This window comes from Scomber scombrus, chromosome 3 (genome assembly GCF_963691925.1).
Source record: "Scomber scombrus chromosome 3, fScoSco1.1, whole genome shotgun sequence".
Taxonomy (NCBI): Eukaryota; Metazoa; Chordata; class Actinopteri; order Scombriformes; family Scombridae; genus Scomber; species Scomber scombrus.
In genome coordinates, this window is record NC_084972.1 from 21,676,581 (window position 1) to 21,697,459 (window position 20,879).

A 20,879-nucleotide genomic window follows, 5' to 3' on the forward strand; every position below is an offset into this window, starting at 1 on the left:
ATTGATGGTCATACACTGAGATAATTAATTTAAAGCTAATGCCAATTGCTGAAATTTTTCAAAATACTAAAAATGGAATTAGAAATACATTACAGTAGGCCATAGCTGATATGTTATGATTGAAAATACAATTAGAAGTAGGTATTAGTCTACCTGGTTTTATTCAAAAAGTCTATCAAACACCGATTGAGGCAAAAGGCTGGTCATCTCATAATAAGACATCTTATTTTTGGGGCACTATGATGCTATATGAGCCAAATTTCAAAATTACTAACCCTTACCCTAATCAGATCACACAATTCAGATCAGAAAACACATTTTGAATTCTGAACACATAAGTAAAATTAATTTGGTGGATGGAACAGTCAGATACTGTAGCTCCTGCACAAACAAAACGAGACGGGAGAAAGAGCAGTGAACAAGCAGAAAATAAACAAAAGACAGACAGGAACACCACTGCCTTTTATTCTAGAGATTCCATAGAGGTTCAGCTTGACGTGGGTTTCTACGCACAAGGACAGTTTCTGGCATGGGATGCCCAGCGTTGGCATGACTAGGCTACGGCTGGCATGTATTGGCCTGGACGTGGCTGAGGACCAGCTGCCCTCTCCCTGGTCCTTGGGTGCTCCCGCAGGCGAGGACATATGCCAGAGGGAGAGCTGGCAACCTTACTTCCTATTCCACCTGGGGCTCTCCTTAATCCAACCCTCCTGTTCCTTCTCTCTCTCTTCTGCGTCTTTAATTTTTCTTCCTCTTTTTCTTCACACTCCACCCACACTTTTATTCCTCTTTCTTTCTTGTTATGTCACTGATTTGACATTTTTCTCCTGTCTTTCACTCTCTCTCTTTCTCTTTCTTCTCTATCCCTATCCCCCTTCTTCACATTAGATGATTTCTTCTCTTCCTCACTATCAGCGTCCTCAGTATCTTACAAGGCGCTCCATCACCCCCTGCCTCTGCCTTCCCTCTCATTTCCTCTTTGCATGTAGGAGTGGATGATATTCTAGCTCTCCACATGACTGTACCAGCCAACTGGGCTAAGGCCTGGAGGCGTGCTGGAGGGCAGGGATACAGTCTTCCAGTTCATGATGAGGACACTTGTCACGCGAGTATGGTTTCTCTCTCCTCTCCTCTTGTATAATTTCCCAATCTACTTTCACCCTCATTTTTTTGCACTAATTCTTGCTTTGCTTCCCTCTCTCTCTATTCCCTTTCCATTTGCTTTCATCTTAATCTCTGACCATTTATTTCCTTTATTTTCTTCTGTTTGTTTTGTAATGTCCTTTTATTTGCCCTTCTCCTGCAAACATTGGATTTACCCCAAAACGATAGGTCAAGAATGTCTCAAATTCAAACCAAATCTCATTTCAAAACATATAGTTTGAAATCTGTCTATGATACGTGTGGAGGGCATATTTAACAGCAACACCTTCCAATAACACGTTTCAATAACACCATGTAACAGTGAAGATTACTTGTACCTATATATAAATACCAATACACAACTAACTTAACACAAATATTTGTTAAATACATTAATACTATTACTACTATTATTAATGCTGTGCTTGTCTGATGAACTAACATAGTCCAATAAGTACTACTAATAAAGATACAATCATGAATTTGTATCTACATAAGCTTTAATTTTGGTGGTGCTCTCAACATCATGTCATTGCTTCCCTGCATGTTACTTTTGAGCAGTTGTGAATCAATGTGTCACAGACATACAAAGCTCCAAATATGGAATATTGCTTTAACTTGGGCATCACCTTCATGTGAAAATGGCAGATTATTATTGATTGATTGATATGTGTGCAAGTCACTCATAACCTAAGGTAACTTTACTCTGTCAATTCTCCATCTTCATTGAGCATAAATAAATGTTCTACTCATGTACTTTTTGACATGAATGCTCTGTAAGTTGCAGGCCGTGTATTTAAAGGCTCATTTGTTTAGTGGCTGTGGGATTTATTTTACTTTAATGGTTTACCATACAAACCTCAGCCACATAGTTTTATTGTTGTGGTAGAGTTAGGGTTGTTTGCGTGACCTTCTTGATTTCATTCACATAATGTAACAGAAACTTCCCTGTCATTCTGGCATCTGGATTTGCGTGATTAAAAACTACTGATTTTAACAGTTATTTGATAATTTGCATAACTTTAGAAGCTCTGCTTAGCAGATTACTCTAGGGTAATTTTTAGAGCATCTCTGTCAAGATGGTAGAAAAAATGCTTCAAAATCTGCACTGTCCCAATTTAATTGAGATGTCTGGTTACTATAATGTAGGCTTAACTGGTTATTGTGAGAAAAAACATGGATACATATCAATGGCATTTTTATAACATAATAGTCTTTCCGAGTTTTACTACCACTACCACATCCTCCCAATAAAATGTATGTGTAAAGTGTTACTGGTCTCTCGAGTCAACAAGAAACATGGCCAATGAAAGCATAAAATCTATGATGTCCTGTGAAGAAAATGCAGGGAACCCATTAGGCTTTGTGCCTGAAACATCAAAGCATTGTCATTCTAATGTGATGACGCCTTCTCCTTCACTGCTATCTCAGCAGCACTGTCAAGTCTGTCAAGCAAGTGCTGAACACAGAAACAGAAGAGAGAGGAGAAGAGTGGACATAATTCTGCTGTGGATGTTTCTGTCCCTGCTTCATCGATCCATGTCTGTCTCTTTCTCATTCACAGCAGCCAAAGCTTTTCCAAACATGGGGACACTGGATGCTTCAAGCTACAGACATCCAAGACACCCTCATCCCTCCTCCAACATTGTGCAAACAAGCACACAACGTCCAGATGACAAAAGCACTGTGAGCCAGACCCAATTATATTAGGGCTTCACTACTCACTACTCAACGATAATGAGGCAGTTCATTTGAATTACAAACCATTAATTGCTCATCATAGAGCAACACATGGGATTTTTCCTACTAAACATAAACTGAATCCTGTTTTTTTTCCATCTCCATTTCAACATCATACACATTCTGTTTAATCTATTTTTTGTCACATAGTGGGCTACTGTACTGTAACTGTCCTTCCCTTTTCCACTATACCTTACAACTGAAGTATGTGTGTTATCTACCACTCCTGTCCTGACCGGAATAATGACCTGAGCAGGTGGTTGAAGCAACATGAGGTTGAGCTCCCAGGACACTCACACAGTCATGCTAAACACATGCCACTGTGCTGAGTGAACACGCACCTCTGATCTGAATACTTCCTACAGTGTTAGTATGTCTGATATGACAAATGTGTGTATATTTGTGTGCGCCTGTGTGTGCATCTGGACTTGGCTAATCTTACATTATATACATGCTCAGAATATTCTTTATGAACAATGTTGAAATGTCACACATATACTGTATGTGTGCATGGGTTCATTGTGTAAACGTGTGCGGATATCTCCCTCAAGGATGAGGCTTCTTCACTTTACAGTCTGTATATGCTGACAGAGGAAGCAGAGCTATACCAGTAGCTATATTATGAAGCCAGAGAGGCAGTAGGGGGAATGATATGGGTATCAAAGCCTGCCTCTTTGCCTTTGTGCCTTTGTGTGGTGGCCATCAAAGACTTCCATAGCCATCCTGGCATCCCACAGGATTGGCCTCTTATATAAGAACACACCAGCCAACATACTGCAGGGCTGGAGTGGTGCTGAGGGAGTGGGGGCGGTCGGGGGAGGGAGGGAGGGAGGGATGAACTAAATTTTCCTCAGAAATGTGTTTCTGAGTTCACTACCTTCCTTAATTACGTCCATCCTTTTTCATCTTGCTGTCCCTTTGTTCCTCTCTTCAATTCAAGAGCTCTCAGTAAATAAACACATCTATGCGGACATACTATTTATGTACAAGGTTTTATGTTCCTTACTATATTTATGCATATATGGTCGGTGCATGCATGGATGAGCTAATCTGTGTTCATAAGGATGTATTCATACAGTAAATGCATGTAATATACGCCTTTTTGAGTAGGTGGGTAGCTAAGCAGTTAGTAAGCTATGTACATACAGTACATGCTATATGTTATTACTATAGATGTAAGTATACAGTATACCATAGATATGTAAACTGGTATCATTTCAAGTTTACCATAAGTTTAACTTCAAGGGTGCTTACCTTACCGTATGAGGTAACCTCTTTCATGAATGAAAAGATTAAAAATGTGACAAAATGTGCCATTTAATCCACCAAGTCTAAGCTGCACTCTGCCAGTGTTTAATTCCGCTGAGCTAAGCAGCTATGGAGGTACAAAAGTCTGATGTAATGCTGCAAAGCATTCCTCCAGGTTTTTCAAAAGGATAACATCTTGTTAATGTGGTACATCTTGGTAGGTAAATACGGTGGGAAAAGGGAAACTGAGGCAACCTCATAAAAAGTAGTCCCAACAACAAAACTGATTCATAATTTCAAACATGTGGAAATAAATTTGAACTATGTGTCATATGACGTCGATCACACACAGACATTATTTGCGAGTGGAGGGAACGATGGAGCTGTGCAAATTGAAGTATATTTGTATGTAGACTGCAGACAGGAACTGCAGCATGTGTGGTGTGACAGTCCGATTTGACCAAGCTGTGACAATGAAACCTTTAGTTACGCAGGAGCATTTAAGATAAACTGGGGATGATAGGGCTAAATGGGAGTACCTGTTACTTTACTCTTTGTAATAAAAAGTTAAGCATGGACATATTTACATGTGAGCTGTGTACATTGACATTAAAATTACCAAATTTAATTGAGCATATTGGCATAATGATTGGGAGCCAGACAACTAAGAAGTACCTGCATGTCTCAAGTGTATCTACTGTGCACCAGAGGAACCAAAGTTAAAAAGGGAGTAGCCACAGATTTGTAGCACTCCATCTTGGAAACCCACTGACCAACACTCTTGTTTTCACCAAGACTGTGATCATGCCTTGAGGGGTAGGAAGTGGAATCTGTGTGATCCTTCTATCGCAGATGTCCCGCCTGTTCAGCTCATTCCTCATGCAAACTCCATAAGGGCATTTGTCAGTTGGTCAGTCATCAATGAATATACTCTACAGGGGTTTACAGGGATAGTGACACAGACAGACACAAATGGTGTGCATGTGCATGTGTGTGTGTGTGTGTGTGTGCGTGTGTGTGTGTGTGTGTGTGTGTGTGTGTGTGCAGGTAAGTGTACGTGGCCATGCCAGGAAAAGGATTACTCAGGCATGTTGCTCTAACAGTCTAAAGACATCCTGATCTTGGCAATCTTTGCTTTTAGGATATTTTTGCTTCATGATGGAAATAATGTTTCAGAGATGAAAAATCCATGCCAACAGGTTTCGGGTTCTGTCTCTGTAGTCTATCTGTCTGTATATGTTTCTATTTCTTTCTGCATGCAAGTCTAATTGGCTTAGAGAAAATCTCTCTTCGCTGCATTCACTGTAAACAAGAGACCATCTCCAGCACTTAGACAGATTGGATTCAATTACAGTCTGCTACGCTCTGAATATCAGATAAGACAAAATTACACAACCGTTCTCAAGGTGACAAGTTGAGTGAATGCCTGATGAATCTAAAGCAGCAGCCAAGGACACTGACTGCCTGCTTTGCTGAGAAGACGGCACTGCAGAACTGTCTCCCTGTTTCAGGGCAGCTCTCATCGTATGGTTTCACCACTCACATAGTATAGAGAGAACTGAAATCTATGCAGCTAAGCCCGGATATTTAAGTTTTAGTAAAATAGGCTTTAGTATATTCAAGTAGAATAGCTTACATTTTGTGATAAGGGGATAAAGTTACAGTGGCTGAGAAAGGTCATTGCACTGCAAACACGACAACGCAAATAAAAAAGCTGCGATGCACTAGCAAATAAAAAAACGCAACGGAAGTGAGGGGTCCGATTTTACCATTGGCCCGGGTTACAGGGGACTATTATTGCTGACGGACAGGCAGGTTTTTTTGTCAAAGAAGAAGAACAAGAAGAAGAGAGAAGAAGAAGACAGGTGTTGTGCCAAAAAGTGTTTGTCTGCTAAAAAGTGAGCGCTACCTGTTAAAGCTGAAAAGTGCAGTTTATAAGCCTCCACAGCCGCTTTCATCTGGATCAAACAGCCATTACGAACAAATAAACTTACTGTATGTCCGAGCTAATAGCGATGGTATGTATTTGTGAAACAACAATGTTTCTTTTAACAGCATTTGCAGCCAAATACGTGTTTGCTGTTTATAGCGTAATCAGGCATCATATTAATGTGATTATAGTCAATAATGTTATTTTTTATGTTTGTTTGGTATGTCTAATATCCTTTTTAGATAGACATGATTTATGTCTGGTTTAAATATGCAATAAAGGCATTTGGGACTGAAATGTTTTTTCTGTCTAAAAATGACTTCATATCACTCATCAGAGTTATATTTTTTAGATGATAGCTTACCCAGTAATGTAATGAAATGATCTACATTTTAAAGACAAGACCTTGTTGAATGTCTTCATTGATTAAAACTGTGTTCCTACCTCATGATCATAGAGATACCACTTAATAAAAATTAAGCCACTTTATAGATTTTGGCACAACATACAATTATTTTATAAACACTACATATATACATACATATATACAAATATACTGTACGTAAACACAACAGTCGTTAACTGCATGCCGCACAAATTAATGTCCTGCTGCTTGTGCATGACCTCTTGGCGCAGCTCTTGTGGTACCACCGCGGGCAGATGTCACAGCAAATCTGAATTTGACAACAGGAAACCAAAAATTGATTGATTAAATTATTTGTCAACTACAATATTAAACACTAAAATACATTTTGTTTTGTGTCTTCATGTCTAATGGAATTTGAAATAATGTTTAGGGTTCTTTTAATTTCAGCCAGACTTAAGAAGGACAAGTACAAAACATCAGCAGTTACCCAATGAGTGTCACCATCCAGCTCCCTGCAGAGATGACACAGATCAGTCAAGTCATCTTTCCTTTAACTGTGAGCCATGTTTGTCAGAATAAATGATAGCCTAATATAGTAATTATAAAAAAGAAAAACCCTGACGCTAAATGGCCTAACTATATAAATATAACACATTGAAAAGTACAGCATCATAGCAACATTATCAACAGTTTCACTTACGTTTTTTCCCCCGAGCTTCTTCTTTCTTCTCCTTCTTCTTCTTCTTTGACAAAAAAACCTGCCTGTCCGTCGGCAATAATAGTCCCCAGTAACGTGGACCAATTATAGAATCAGACCGTTCACTTCCGTTGTGGCTTTTTTATTTGCATCGTAGCTTTTTTTATTTGCATCACAGTTTTTTTATTTGCGCTGTGGTGTTTGCAGTGCAGTGACCTGTCTCAGCCACCATACAAAGTGCTATGTTTGATGTACATTTTATAAAAAAAGATGGGTGTATATGGTATTTAAAATTCACATGACATAATATTATGCAGTAAAAGTGTGTCTCTTTATTCATGTTGCTGGGTGTAGAGAGATTTCTACTATGGCTACTATTACAAAGGTCTTACCAGTATCTTGGTGGTATAGGCGCTGTTAAGGGAGATGGAATTGACCAGTAATTCCAGTGATTTGGGTGGCAGAGCTCCGGGATCAGGGATTTCTTTGTAGTGCACATCTCCAACATAACACTGCACAGCCGTCATGCGGTTGGTGGTTAGTGTGCCTGTCTTGTCAGAGCAGATAGCTGTAGCGTTGCCCATTGTTTCACATGCATCCAGGTGACGAACCAAGTTATTGTCTTTCATCATTTTCTGTTGGTAGGAAACAACATGATGATCACGACATGTTGCAATGCGCATGGAAAATGTAAATAATTTAAGCGAGATGGATGCCTAAATTAGCTCATCATGCACAGCATAAACGTCTGTTGCTATGCTCATGACTACAAAAAGAGAGATGTCTTCACTCACACAATATGTTAAAATTTTTATATAATTCACAGCAACAGTTAAAGAAAAACATGCTCTCTGAATATATCCTTAGTTAGAATTTACTTCTCTATGAATAAGTGTTTGAGCACAGTGCAAACATTAACTAGACACAATCCTTGTGTATGCATGCAAATCACACTGTGTGAGGTGCAGAAGTTTGTACACTCAAGCTCAAATGAAAACAATAAAAAAGACCAAAAGATATGCTGTAAAGGTAAGAATCAGGTTACAATGCAAACTGTGTATAGGGTGGACAATCTTTACAACACGTACAGTGGCTTTACGATGTACAGTACTAGTAGAAATAACTCTGGTGTTCATCCTCACCTTGACAGAATAGGCCAGGGAGATGGTGACAGCCAGCGGCAGCCCCTCCGGCACAGCCACCACTAACACAGTCACACCAATGATGAAGAACTTGACAAAGTACTGGACGTAGATCGGAGTGCACTCTGGCTGCCATGGGTTCCTCTGCATCACAAAGTTGTCAATGGCAAAGTACAGGACCAGGATGATGACTGTGACGGCCGACATGAGCAAACCTGAAAAAGGTACAGAAGGTATCAGCTGAAATTGAACACATATTTAAAAAGTAAATGTTGTCACTGGACACTGAGTGAGGGGGGGAGTTTTGAAACAGTGGGGTGGAATATCACTTCATGTTACACTTTATTGATCTATAAGGAGAAATTTGCCCTCTGCTTTGACCAACAGGATTAGTGCAGCACCTGATGAGCAACTCTAGTTTTTGCTTGTGCCTTGGTCCAGGCCAATTGCAAAAAATACCTTATTCCAACTGCAGCATGCTTGTGTGGTGGTACTGGGGAAGTAAACGAATGCAAAATAAAAAGCCCAAGAAGGCTATAGACAGATGCAAACTCAGCCAACAGTTACTCAGTTCAGTCACAATTAAATATATACATTTTAACAAGTATATTTGAAGTCTTTATTCCTTCTTTGATAATTCATGAGGAATACCTGGTCTCAGGTAAAGTGCATAGAGAACAGAGAAGCAATAGCAACATAAAAACAGGCACTCCCGCTAGATGGTCTCAGGCCCTGGAGTGAACAAAGTCCAAACATGACTGACAACAACTGACTGACATCAACATAGAAGGCATAATTGCTTCAGTAATAACAGGCAGTAAGAAGATGCTGATATACATACACTGTTTATTTTTCATAACTATACCTACTATGCCTTTCTATCACTATATAGTCTGGCGAGCGCTGTCTATAGGCTGTCACTGATGAAGATCTAAAGGAGTGATTATTAAACTAGACTCCTACAAATAATGCAGTTACTGTTTAAAGGGGACCTATTATGCTTTTCCTAATTTTAAGTCAAATCATTTTACAGTGTCGGGTGTTCATATTAAATTCGACCAAAGTCAAATTATAAGGTAAACGTATGTAGAATTAATCACTGTGAGCAAAAAGGTCCAGCTTCAGACTGCTCTAAACACTCTTTTTTTTCTACTTTTAGCCCGAGTGGATATTGGCTTGTGACAGATTTCTTTAGTTCACTGCTCCACTCCACTAACATGGCATTTTTCCATTGTTTTTGGGGTAGTCACGCCAAGCCATAACTCGAGTCAAGCTGGCATGCTGTGAGTGTTTTTCCATTACACAGCGCAGCAAAGTAAAATAAGCACTTTACCTGTTGGAGGTGTGCTGGTTGTCTGCAGCCAGCAGCACTGGAATGAGTTTTAAAGTCGGGGGACATCCAGCTTTGCATTATTTAATAGCCATGATCGGGCCCGATCATAACTAGCCCCATACATAGTTTAGTAATTAACGTTACTCAACAGCATTTGAACAGCAATATGTCTCAAGAATAAAACATGAGACTCAATTTTTGCTGAAAAGAAATTTGGCAAAGAGGCTGTCATTCATAAAAAAAAGTTGAATATCGGGTTATTACCGACCAGTCTGATGTGTGGATGTGTATTCTGCAGAAGCCTAGTATTGCTTACAGCCGATTTACTGAAAGTAAACACAGCGAACAGCCGTTTGTAACAGCACTGCGCTCTGGGGCGGCACTTCTCAGAGGCTGCAGATTTATCAACATATCCTGCTGCCTTCAGATGCCTCAGGGGTTTAATGAACTGAAAGAATAGCTTCTCGTACAGTATGAAGCAGCTGGGGACAACAGATACTGTAAGAATCACCTAGATTCATTTACAAATCAATACAGATTTTTAACCACATTAAACATTTGTTCTGTGCTGATTTTGGTTGGAGAGTGTTTAATTGAAATAACTTATTTATATTTCAAGCATTAATCCATTATTGGAGCACATTTACAGCAAATATTTACTTGCATATTACATTAGCTAAGTAGCTATCAAGACAATAAGATAATGTTAAAACTACTGTGGTGCAATGGGACCGATCTTTTACATTAAGTGGATGGTTCAAAAGAACTCAACCATACTCCACTGATTCCCACTGATACTAGTAAAAAGATATTAACATTCCCGTGCATAGGCTCTCCCAGTTAGATCCCAGATTAAGACCTGCTGACGCCGTGCCATCCAACACCACCATGTAAATTCTCAACCTGTTGTAAACACTGAATGCTAACAATAGCTAGTTGCCACCTTTTGAGCTGATAAATTGTTCAAGCATAGATAGATCATATTTGCCAAATATTGTCAAACAATTGCTAAAACACATCAATATAAAACAAAAATGAACAGTAGGTTTATCATTTGTCCACTGATCACTGCTGTTGGCTGGATTTGGTTTATCAAAGACACTAGCAAAGCAACACAGGGCATAAAATAAGCAAAACAGAAACATCAGATAGGTTGGATAAGTGTTTTACTATATGTCTTTAAATGTACAGTCTGGCTGAAAATCCCAAACAAAAGAAACAAGTTTTCAGATTTCACATATCTCTGCAATTGAAATGACTGATGATATGGATTGCAAAACTGCAAAAGTGAGGGTCATACAATCTCTAAATAATTCACAAAGTTTCAAAGGCTCTTCCACAGGTCCATAATGCAGACATTTTAGCATTCTTTAAAACTGCTTTGATTGCTTTAAGCAACTGATAAGTGAACCTTAACAGTACCACATTTCGCTTTGATTGACAGGATGATGGTTCAGTACCTTCTTGTCCCCGATTTAGCTATCTGAGTGACTGTGTGATGGACTTGTCCATGTGCAATTTGCTGTACCTGCTTTGCCAATCTGGACAGCCAGTTTGGTCAGCTTCCCTTGCAGCACAGACTTCTCCTTCTTCGAAACGGACACTTTCTTCTTCTCTTTCTCATCGGACTCTCCACCCTCAGCACTCTTTAAAGGCTGCATCTCCATGGCAGCTGCTCCATCCTGCTTCTTTACTGTAAACACCACAAGAAAACATCCAGCAGCAGTGTTATACATGGAGATTAGAACAAGGAAATGAGGAGGAAGAGGGAGTCAGGATTTAACACCCAAGTGTTCTAGCTCAAGGACATAAAGTTAAGATTTAAATCCAAGGAGGCATCATTGTGTCGTCCCATGACAAGATGAGAGCTAATTGCTATGTATAAATTTGTCCTATACCATAATAAGGATTGTTTACGTTTGTCCCTGCATTGTCCTCTTGATAAGATCAAATGGCCTGTGAGCCATCTTACTGTATGGGGGGAAAAAACAAAAAACTGTATGATACTGTAGGCCTTCATTTGCTACAGCGAGGGAAACACAGTCCTATCATTCTTGCTATCTTTTCATCACAAACACATATTTACAGTAAGTCATGAATAATTCAGTGGTCCTACATCTGATGTCCAGGCTATGTGCACCAATTATTTAGAAACCCGCTAAGCATTTGCAGAAAGTGAGGAAAAGGAAACCTTACAGTACATATCACATATTACACTCACAAGGAAACTCAATGTGCTTTACAAAAAAATAAATATATATATACAAAACAGCCAGAAAAGAAACCTTGATGTTTTGTTAGTTGTTTTGTTTTTACTCTGGAAACACTTTGAAGACCAGTTTCAGATGATCTTGGAGGAATGAAGGGTTCACATTCTAAAAATGAACCAAAATATATTTTAGCATTTTAGTCTTGACTGATTTATGGGACATGATGTACAAATGCATAGACAAGCAGCAATACTTTAAAATGTTATACCAAACTGGAAGACAATGCAGAAACAGAATGAAGCTCAACTGCTACACTGACGATAATATCATCATTAAACTTCCAAGTCAAAAGAATTAAAAACCAATCTTCACATTGTTGAAAATCCACTCTTGTTTAATCATAATGACATGAACTCCTAAAATGGTAAAACCTTGTATATTATTGTTATACATTTTACTGAAACAAACATCTTAGAGTCTTCAACTTGATTTTGAATTACTGTCTTTGTCCTGTACAAAAAAAAGTATAATAAAATGGCTTCCACTTGTTGAAACAGCCAAACCCAAAGCATTTACTAAGGTGCATATTTCAAGAATATATCTTCACACTTTAAGATTAACTGATCTTTTATCTATAGTCGGGAGTGGTTTTAGGTGTGGAAAAAACAATATTTCATATTCTTAAGATCCTCTGTAAAAATACTATTCAGGCTGTAAAACTAATCCTCAATGACCTCACTCTGTCTCCATGTCTCTGTCCCTCTCACAATCACACAAACTTTACAAAGCTTCTCTGTTAATGTAACACATTACCAAGAATCATTGCAGCCCAGTTTCCTAATCACAATGAGGAGTGTGCTTGCTGCTCACGAAAAACCTTATTAATGCTGAACATTTGTCATACTCTCTGGTTGTGCGTTTAGTTTTTCCACCTTCATGACAAAAGTAAGAGCGTGTCATCATTTATATCTAACTGTATGCAGCAGAAGTGAAAAATCACCAGAACTAAATACACACTCATTACAAAGGTTCATCTTCTGAAAGCTGCATTTAGTTCAAGATTCTAGTAATCCTGATGTACACTGTAATCATCATACCACTTCATTAGTATAGTATAGTTAAAACTTAATTAAACCTAAATTGCTCCCAATATTTCAGTGAGATGAAGCTGAACTTTTGCATAACAACATTGATCGACAGACCAGATTAGCTCATTATATTACTTTAAATATTTTGAAGATACTTTGCCTTTTTCAACTTGTGTCTGTTATTCCATGTAATTATGCTTTTGTGACATGAACGCTTAGATTTGGTGGAGCTGTTAGCAAATATTTCCAGGCTAAAATTTGTAGATGACAAAAAAAATAAAAAATGTGTGAGCCTGGTAATAAAATATGATTCAACTAATCAATTAGTTGACAAAATTGTATATGTACAGTTGAATGTATATTTAATGAAGGATACTTTTTCAATTTTGGTGATTAATCACAATCCACATCTTCATGTTTGTAAGAACAAACAACACTTGCTGATTACAGCTTATAAAATACAACAATTTGTTTCCTTCGTCTGTTTTATATTACAAAAAAAATTAACCCAAATCTTTTAGGTTTATGAGTGTTGGTCAGACACAATAAACTATTTAAAGATGTCTCTCTGGTAACCTGTCATTCCTTTTAGTTTTTATAGACTAAATTGATAGATTAACAAAAATGCCCCCCAAAACACCATAAAATAGATTGCAGTATCCATTTATTCCCAGACCAATTTATGTCAGATTGTGAGATGCTGAAAATTTATGAGATTGAGAGAAATTTCAGGAAAGATGGAAAAAAGGGGGGAAAGGGTGTAGTAGAATATAAAACTACTAACTGTACTAACAGGGCAGTTTGGGGTGTTTTTGGTGAAAAAAGGCAGCCCGAGTGACGCAGATACAGTAGTTTAGGGACAGGTTGCTGTTCTCTCAGAGAGAACAAGACAAGTCACCAACACAACAAGAACAACAACAGAACAACAGACCAGGGACAACACATCAGTGACAGACAGAGTGGAGGGGAGGGATTTTCTAACCTAATACGACTGCAGGTCAAACTAGGGTCAAATATAATGTAACGTCTGATTTCGTCTAGCACTTAAATTGCTTGGCAAGGACTTAGTCAGCGGTAGACTTTTTTTAAAGTCAATGGGTCTCCACTCTGACTTAATTCGGCACGATCCTCTGAGGGAGAGTGAGGTTTTAAGACTGTACAATATAATGTAGACTGAAAAAAGTAATGAAAGATTTTTCCACCTGCATTTGACCTAGACTTTACACTGCACACCATAGAAGGGAACAGATGAGAAGAAGAAGGAAGAGGAGGAAGAGGTGGACGAGGATGATAGAAGGCAGGGGAGGAGAGAGAGTGAGAGATATGGTTTGGTTACCTTTAATCTGGTTGCTCTCCATATTGCCATCTTGCATTTTACCTATGATGGAGACATACAAGACAGTAACAACAAAAATAACCAAGGCAGACGAGTCAACAAGTAATCACCACAGAGACAAAACACACACAGTGAGAACCAAAAAATCACAAACAGGGAGACAGGAAAATGATTTTTATTACAACGTCTCTGCGACAGTCACATAGAAAGGCTTGTGATATGTAAGTGATGTAATGTAACTGGTAGCTACACCTACTGGCAGGGGGTTAATAAAACAAGATTTAATTGAGTTATTCTAACACTAATCAGAGACACGTACTGCAGTGTGCAAATCTTCTTGTAATGAAATGGGAGAAAATTAGGTTTTAATAGACATTATTTTATTGCATAAGCAAATAATCAGATAATTTTAAATGCTTGATGGGCCATCCTGAAATAAAAATGTTTTGACATCAGAATATATCGAGTGTGACATAATATTATGGTGAACATTTTTCACACTCTTGTTTTGAATAATACTGTTTTTTTTACACACAGAAACATATTATCAACAATACAAGTTAAACCATCAGGCTATAAAATTGGATATCAACACATAGATACAGCATTTACATTGAACAGTGACGATGATGGAGAGTAATCTACCAAAACACACATATCACACACACACGTACTGTACACACAAACAAGAGACAGCATGCATAAGGGAGAAATTCAAAAAGCACATGCAAGATCACACACTCAGAGTGACAGGCAGACAGGAGATGTGAACAATACAGAGAGAGAGAGAGAGAGAGAGAGAGAGAGAGAGAGAGAGAGAGAGAGAGAGAGAGAGAGAGAGAGAGAGAGAGGCCTGAAGGAAAAGCCTCCCACACGATGAAGTTACATAAGAACAAGTGGAGGAAAATCGAAACCTAAGTTCGGGGACGGTGAATTTATTATGCTGTTGGATTCTGCTTACGCAAGGAAAGAACTTAATTTAAATGCGCGTTTCAGTCAAACAGTCTTGTTTTAAATCATAGAATCATCCTGCTGGTAGTGTAATAGAGCCTTTTTCTTAGAAGCACATATACAGTCTATCTTTTTGAAAGCTTTTGAAGCATAAAGTCAACGTGTGCTTTCAAACCAAATGTGCACACAATGTTTAAAACACAATAATAAGAAAGGATTTATTATATGCTGCAGTGTTGATCCCATTATCTACTCAGGATGTAATTATAGAGACATGCACTGTTCGTCTCAGTGTGAGGAAGACTAGAAATGTAACAAAATCTGTCTTTCAGTACACAAAAGTCACTGAGCAAATTACTAAGCTAGAGCCAGAAGACCAGATATCCTGAGGATCTTCTGCATGTACTGTATGTGAAGAAAAAGGCTTGTTTCACCTCCACTTCCACATTTGCCACTTCCCTGGAGTCACAATAAAGCTGAAGATGACAAATCGCTCTGTTCCAGCCCAGGATAGCACAAGGTCACCATTACAGTGCAAATTACGGCCCATCTGCCTTGAATACAAACACTTTGGGGCTGTTCTCCAAGGAGACGAAGATAAGAGCGAGTCCAGTGCCACGGCAAACAAAGTTAATCTTTTCGCATCTTGCCCAATGAATACAGAAATAGAGGATTTACGCTAAGTGATCTCAGAGGACACCCAACTAAAGGAGATGGCCCCACAGTAAGATTTTGCCACCACAATTCTAGCTAGAGTCCTGTCTGCTGTCACAAAAATGAATTAATATGCTGGTTGTTGTTTCACTACACAACCAGAGCAAATAATATTCCTGCAGCCCATTTTCAAATGTAAAACATCACAACAGTTATCCTCCATAAAATCTTTAAGGAATTAATAGGAATATAAAAATAATCAAAAAGGTTTTCTCTATCTGTAAACTTTACAGAGACCTAATGATAGCATTTTTTGTTTGCTAAATTGTAGTGTTTACATTTAAAGCAATACAAGACAAATATAACATACAGAGACAAAAAAGTAATAAGAGACCAATTTCTATACCCAAAGGAGACATGCACTGATAAAAACAACTATAAAAGAAGACATAGCAGAGGGGAAGGTTGGACTCATGGTAAGAAGCAGTGGAGGAATGGAGATGATTGGAGGAGTCAAATGTCACAACAGAAAGAGATCAGAGGTTTTGTCAACCTACCATTAATTAGGCTGGCACTGCCAGGGGCATTAATGCCTGCAGCCCCATCCGTGGCTATAGTGGCGATGGGGTGGATAGGATGGGAGCAGTCTAGCCAGTAACAATGAGGGCCGAACATGAATTAACAAAAACACACATGCACGCGCCCACACGTAAACACACACACACACACACACACACACACGCACGCATGTGCACACACAAGACAATGAACAGAAATAACATGGTTATAGCACATTTAAGAGATTCAGCATCTGTAGAATAAAGTCTGGTGTTGTAATCTGAGAGGATTATACATTTGTATTGTGTCTATTATTCATGTGTATGTATGTCACTACAGTGATTTACTTAATGTAATGTCAATATTACAAACAAGTGTAACACTGGACAGACATAAAACATGAAATTTTAACATATATAAAAAAGTACATAATAAAATTTGAAACCAGGGCTACAAATAAATAAACGTACTGTATGATTAATTAACAAAACACCTATTTGTTTTACCTGTGTGTATGTGCTGTATATAATCTTGTGTGTATAATTAATAATAGCAATAATGATTTTTTTTAAAAACCTTTTATTACTTGTTATTATTATATATATATTAACTGCATTCAAAGTAATCTTTGCACTTTTCAGTAGCAACGTGAGGTTACTTTAAACCATGTTATTCATGTAATATTATTAGCATAACAAAATCATAATTTCAGCAGAAAAAGTGAAAAAAGGATATAAAAAGTGTTGCATAGCCAATCTAAAATCGAATAAATATAATAAGTAAATGAAGATTAAAATGATCCACATATTCACTGGGGGGAAACACATGTGCCAACCAGTAACATGATGGGGAAAGTAAATTTAATTTGTTTAAGTATGAAATTGGAAACCCCTGATTGGTATACTGTTTTCCTGTATTATGTTGTTTTCTCATCTTGAGTGTTAATCATCATTTATAATCTCATTGCTTTTTGTGCTTATGATGCAGTAAGCAGTATCTTGTCAGCACTATTGTATATCCATCTGAATGAGGCTAACTTTGTAAAGTTTCAACTGTTTAAAGCTAAACCCTCATTTTAATAACATTTATGTATATCATTATATTTATTAACAACTTATATTTATATAATTTATGTAGTTTTCAAAGAACCTCAAACATATGTATGTAGCTTGGTTGGCCATACATGAGTATGGAGCACATAAGGCCATTCAGACATTTGGTACACATAACAATTTTGACAAAACTAGCAACTCTAAATCAAGGAATCAAGAATGACAAAGGATGTATTAACATAAAAGGCTTCAAAAAGTGAATTTAAATAATTTGTGGACTACCCCCTTCGTGTAGTGATGTGTAACAACGTTTTTGTTGGTTGATCAGACACCTCATATTATTTTCCCAGGTTTAATCAATCTGATCAGTTTGATAAAACCTGAGAAAATAATGTGTCTTAGAGGGAACTACAACCAGATCAAAATCATCTTGTCTAAGCACTACAATTAGAGTTTAAAATAAGATCACATATTGAACTATTTGTTAGCTTTCAGATCAAAGCAGGATAGTAATATCCACAAGGAAAAACATGTTTTCTGTTGTCTTTCATAATTTAATAATTCTGAGACAGCACTGAGTCAAAATGTTTCATCACATAACAGTATGCGACTCACACAGGCTACTGGGGCACCTGCTCACTGAGACCAAAAAGCTGCCCGCAGTGGTGCTGTTAACAGTGGTAAAGATCAATACTGATGTGTGTAAATATGAGAGCTGTAAAAATAACATCTTACAAAACCTTGTACAGTCTACTTTACTCTCTACTGTTGGTACATGTGCTGTACACCTGCAAGGCTGTTGCTCTCATGTCATTGTTCTGTAATACAGCAATGAGATGAGTCTGACAGCCTGTCTTTATGGCATTCAACACATCTAAGAAACATGATTGATGTTGAATGCTTGCTAGTTAGTTTGATGAGTACAGTGCCTGTAAGAGCGGGAGAGGATTATGCATTGTGAAATGTGTCATCCGTCAACACTTAAAAAGATGCAGTGTTGTGATGATGAGGCTTCTCTTTTTAAGTGAGGAATTAAACTGGGGCAAGGGTGCTCGGCTACTGAAAGGGGTGAGGAGCAACGGTGATTTATTGGGGATTATTAGGGGTTAAAGGTCAAAAGGATCAAGTACCACTCCCAGGGGTCAGAGAAAGGTGATACTCTACCTGTATTCTGGTGTCCGTCTTCCACTGCCCCTCCTTCGAGGCGAATTTGGAACGATAAGAGATTAATGACAATAATGCACCTCGACCCACAGAACCTGGAAACTGCAGCTCACATCTGTACCACCAATACTCATTTCATACACTAGTTCTACACATTCAGCAAAGACAACTGTGCACAGAGGCTTATTGTGAGGCACTATACTACCAATACTGATAAAAAGGTAAAGACACATGAGGTTCAACAGGTGGACATTTGTTCATTTGAGACTTTATTGTATATAAGCCTTCTAATAACAAGAACTCATATGAAACACAGATATTATGCAACATACAGTTAGACTTTAAGCACATAAGGTAATGAAATGATAACATTTTTTTCAAAGGTCTGTTGCTGGGCAACACTGACAAAAAATGTATCTCAATACTCCTGAAGCAACTGCAGAAAAATCTTATTGGTCATGCTTGTAAAAAATATAAGTTAATGGTATACTGATCTTACCTTTCTTTTCTTTCTTCTCTTCTTCCTCTACACCGGCCCCCAGCAGAGTGAAGATGATTCCAGTCTGAGAGTTGACACCCACTGCAGTCACCACCATGCGCCCTGACCCCTCCATCACATGGGTCCCTGGGGAGAGAAAAGTAGAGTGTTACAGTGTGATATTATAGCTAGATTACATGTATTCAGTGATGGTTGAAAAAGCAACATTGTTTTAAAAATGTTTTATTTGTGTTTCTTTGCGTGACTGTGTGCTTTTAAAGTTCATGGAAATGTATCAACCATCAGGAAAATGGTCAAATCAGACAGCAAATGGTTGTTTTTCATCATGCCAACAACTGTATTGCTCCAAAGATGGTTATGTTGGTTGGTTGGCCCACCATTTAATATCTCAACAATCACTAGATGGATTGACATGGATTTTTGCACAGACATTCCTGGTCTGCAGAGGATGACTTTTGATAACCCCTTTACTTTTCCTGTGGTGCCAACATGAGGTTCACATTTGTGTTTTTGAGTGAAATGCCTATAAATATTGGATGTATTGCCATGAATGTTGATACACACATTCATGTGCCCCTCAAGATTGTATTGATCCCTGAGCTTTTTGTCTTCTAGTGCTTTTATCAGGCCATTAAATTAGCCCAAAAAGTTTTGGGCTAATTTAATGGCCTTTTTTTTTTAACTATCAGATTTTTCTGATAGTTTGGTTATGACCAAATATCTACAAAACTAATGACATTCCCATCAGCCTCAGCTGCATTTTGTTTTTAGTGCCTATTAGAAAACGTTAGTACACTAACGCACTAAACTAAGATGGTGAGCATGGCAGACATTACACATACTAGAAATAACATGTTATCATGCTAAGAGTAAGTATTAGTCCTGATTTTATTTCCCTACTTAACACAATTTATCCTTGAATCCTTTTGTAAAATGTGAAAATAAGAATCCATTGGCCTACAGTGTGTCCCAATTTCAAATCACTATTAAAACTATAGACCCTATTATGCAAACACCTCTAGGTTACATAAACACTCCCCTGTGCAGTTTGCTTAGGTTTTATATTTAGAATCACTGTCCTGTTTTATTGTCCTAAAACCAAACTACTGTATTAATCAAAAGCTCTACAGTTCCAAAATGTATACCAATATGGATGAGAACACAATTGAACACTACTAACGCCAAAAGTCCAATGTGCTAGAGTAAATACTTTGGACTGCACTATAAATCCTGTGCATGTGTATGTATATGTACAGCATTCACAGAACATTATTAACCTTTGGGAGAATGAGTGGATGCGGGTGAATATGAGGCTAATTAAAGAAGGCAGCAAAAAGGCACACAGCTAATTATTCGCGGGGAAAAAAACACTAACATGTGAGATCAAATTAACCCACGTTTCTGTTATCTGTGATATACTCTTTTCTAAGAATCCTACAACTGCGAATTCTGGTGTCTCTGCTGCAGCAAATACTAAACCAATAAAGAGGGAAACAATATTAAAAAAACAGTGATGGGCTTCCTTCTGCATTGTACTTTCAGATTATAATTAGCAACCTTTCTGCCGACTTCTGCCTGAGGTAATGGCGCGACTGTGAGTTAAAATACAATAGATTGTATTCACAATAGATTACAAAAAGGGAACTAGGCAGCAAACCTCGGACTGATAAAGAATGAAAGGCAAACCTTGATATAACAACAACTTGAAACATCTTGTTGAGGCTTTTAAATTGGCTGTCAAAATTATACGGTTGCTACAGAAGCAAT

At 37.9% G+C, this 20,879-nt stretch overlaps 2 protein-coding genes across 6 annotated transcripts in view; both read right to left on the reverse strand.

The window, feature by feature from the left end:
• Positions 1-20,879, reverse strand: part of atg7 (ATG7 autophagy related 7 homolog (S. cerevisiae)) — a 284,172-nt gene that overhangs the window by 250,637 nt on the left and 12,656 nt on the right. The gene's annotated exons all lie outside the window — the stretch shown is intronic.
• Positions 1-20,879, reverse strand: part of atp2b2 (ATPase plasma membrane Ca2+ transporting 2) — a 70,010-nt gene that overhangs the window by 19,721 nt on the left and 29,410 nt on the right. For 2 of the 5 annotated variants that reach the window (XM_062416629.1, XM_062416627.1), the window contains exons 5-9: positions 19,113-19,238; positions 14,235-14,276; positions 11,129-11,293; positions 8,268-8,482; positions 7,518-7,760 (exon numbers count right to left, since the gene is read on the reverse strand). In XM_062416629.1, the coding sequence (XP_062272613.1) occupies positions 7,518-7,760; positions 8,268-8,482; positions 11,129-11,293; positions 14,235-14,276; positions 19,113-19,238 (791 nt within the window). Of the gene's footprint in view, positions 1-7,517; positions 7,761-8,267; positions 8,483-11,128; positions 11,294-14,234; positions 14,277-16,396; positions 16,487-18,613; positions 18,647-19,112; positions 19,239-20,879 lie in introns of all 5 variants that reach the window. The other 3 variants (XM_062416626.1, XM_062416628.1, XM_062416630.1) reach the window with 3 other exon arrangements.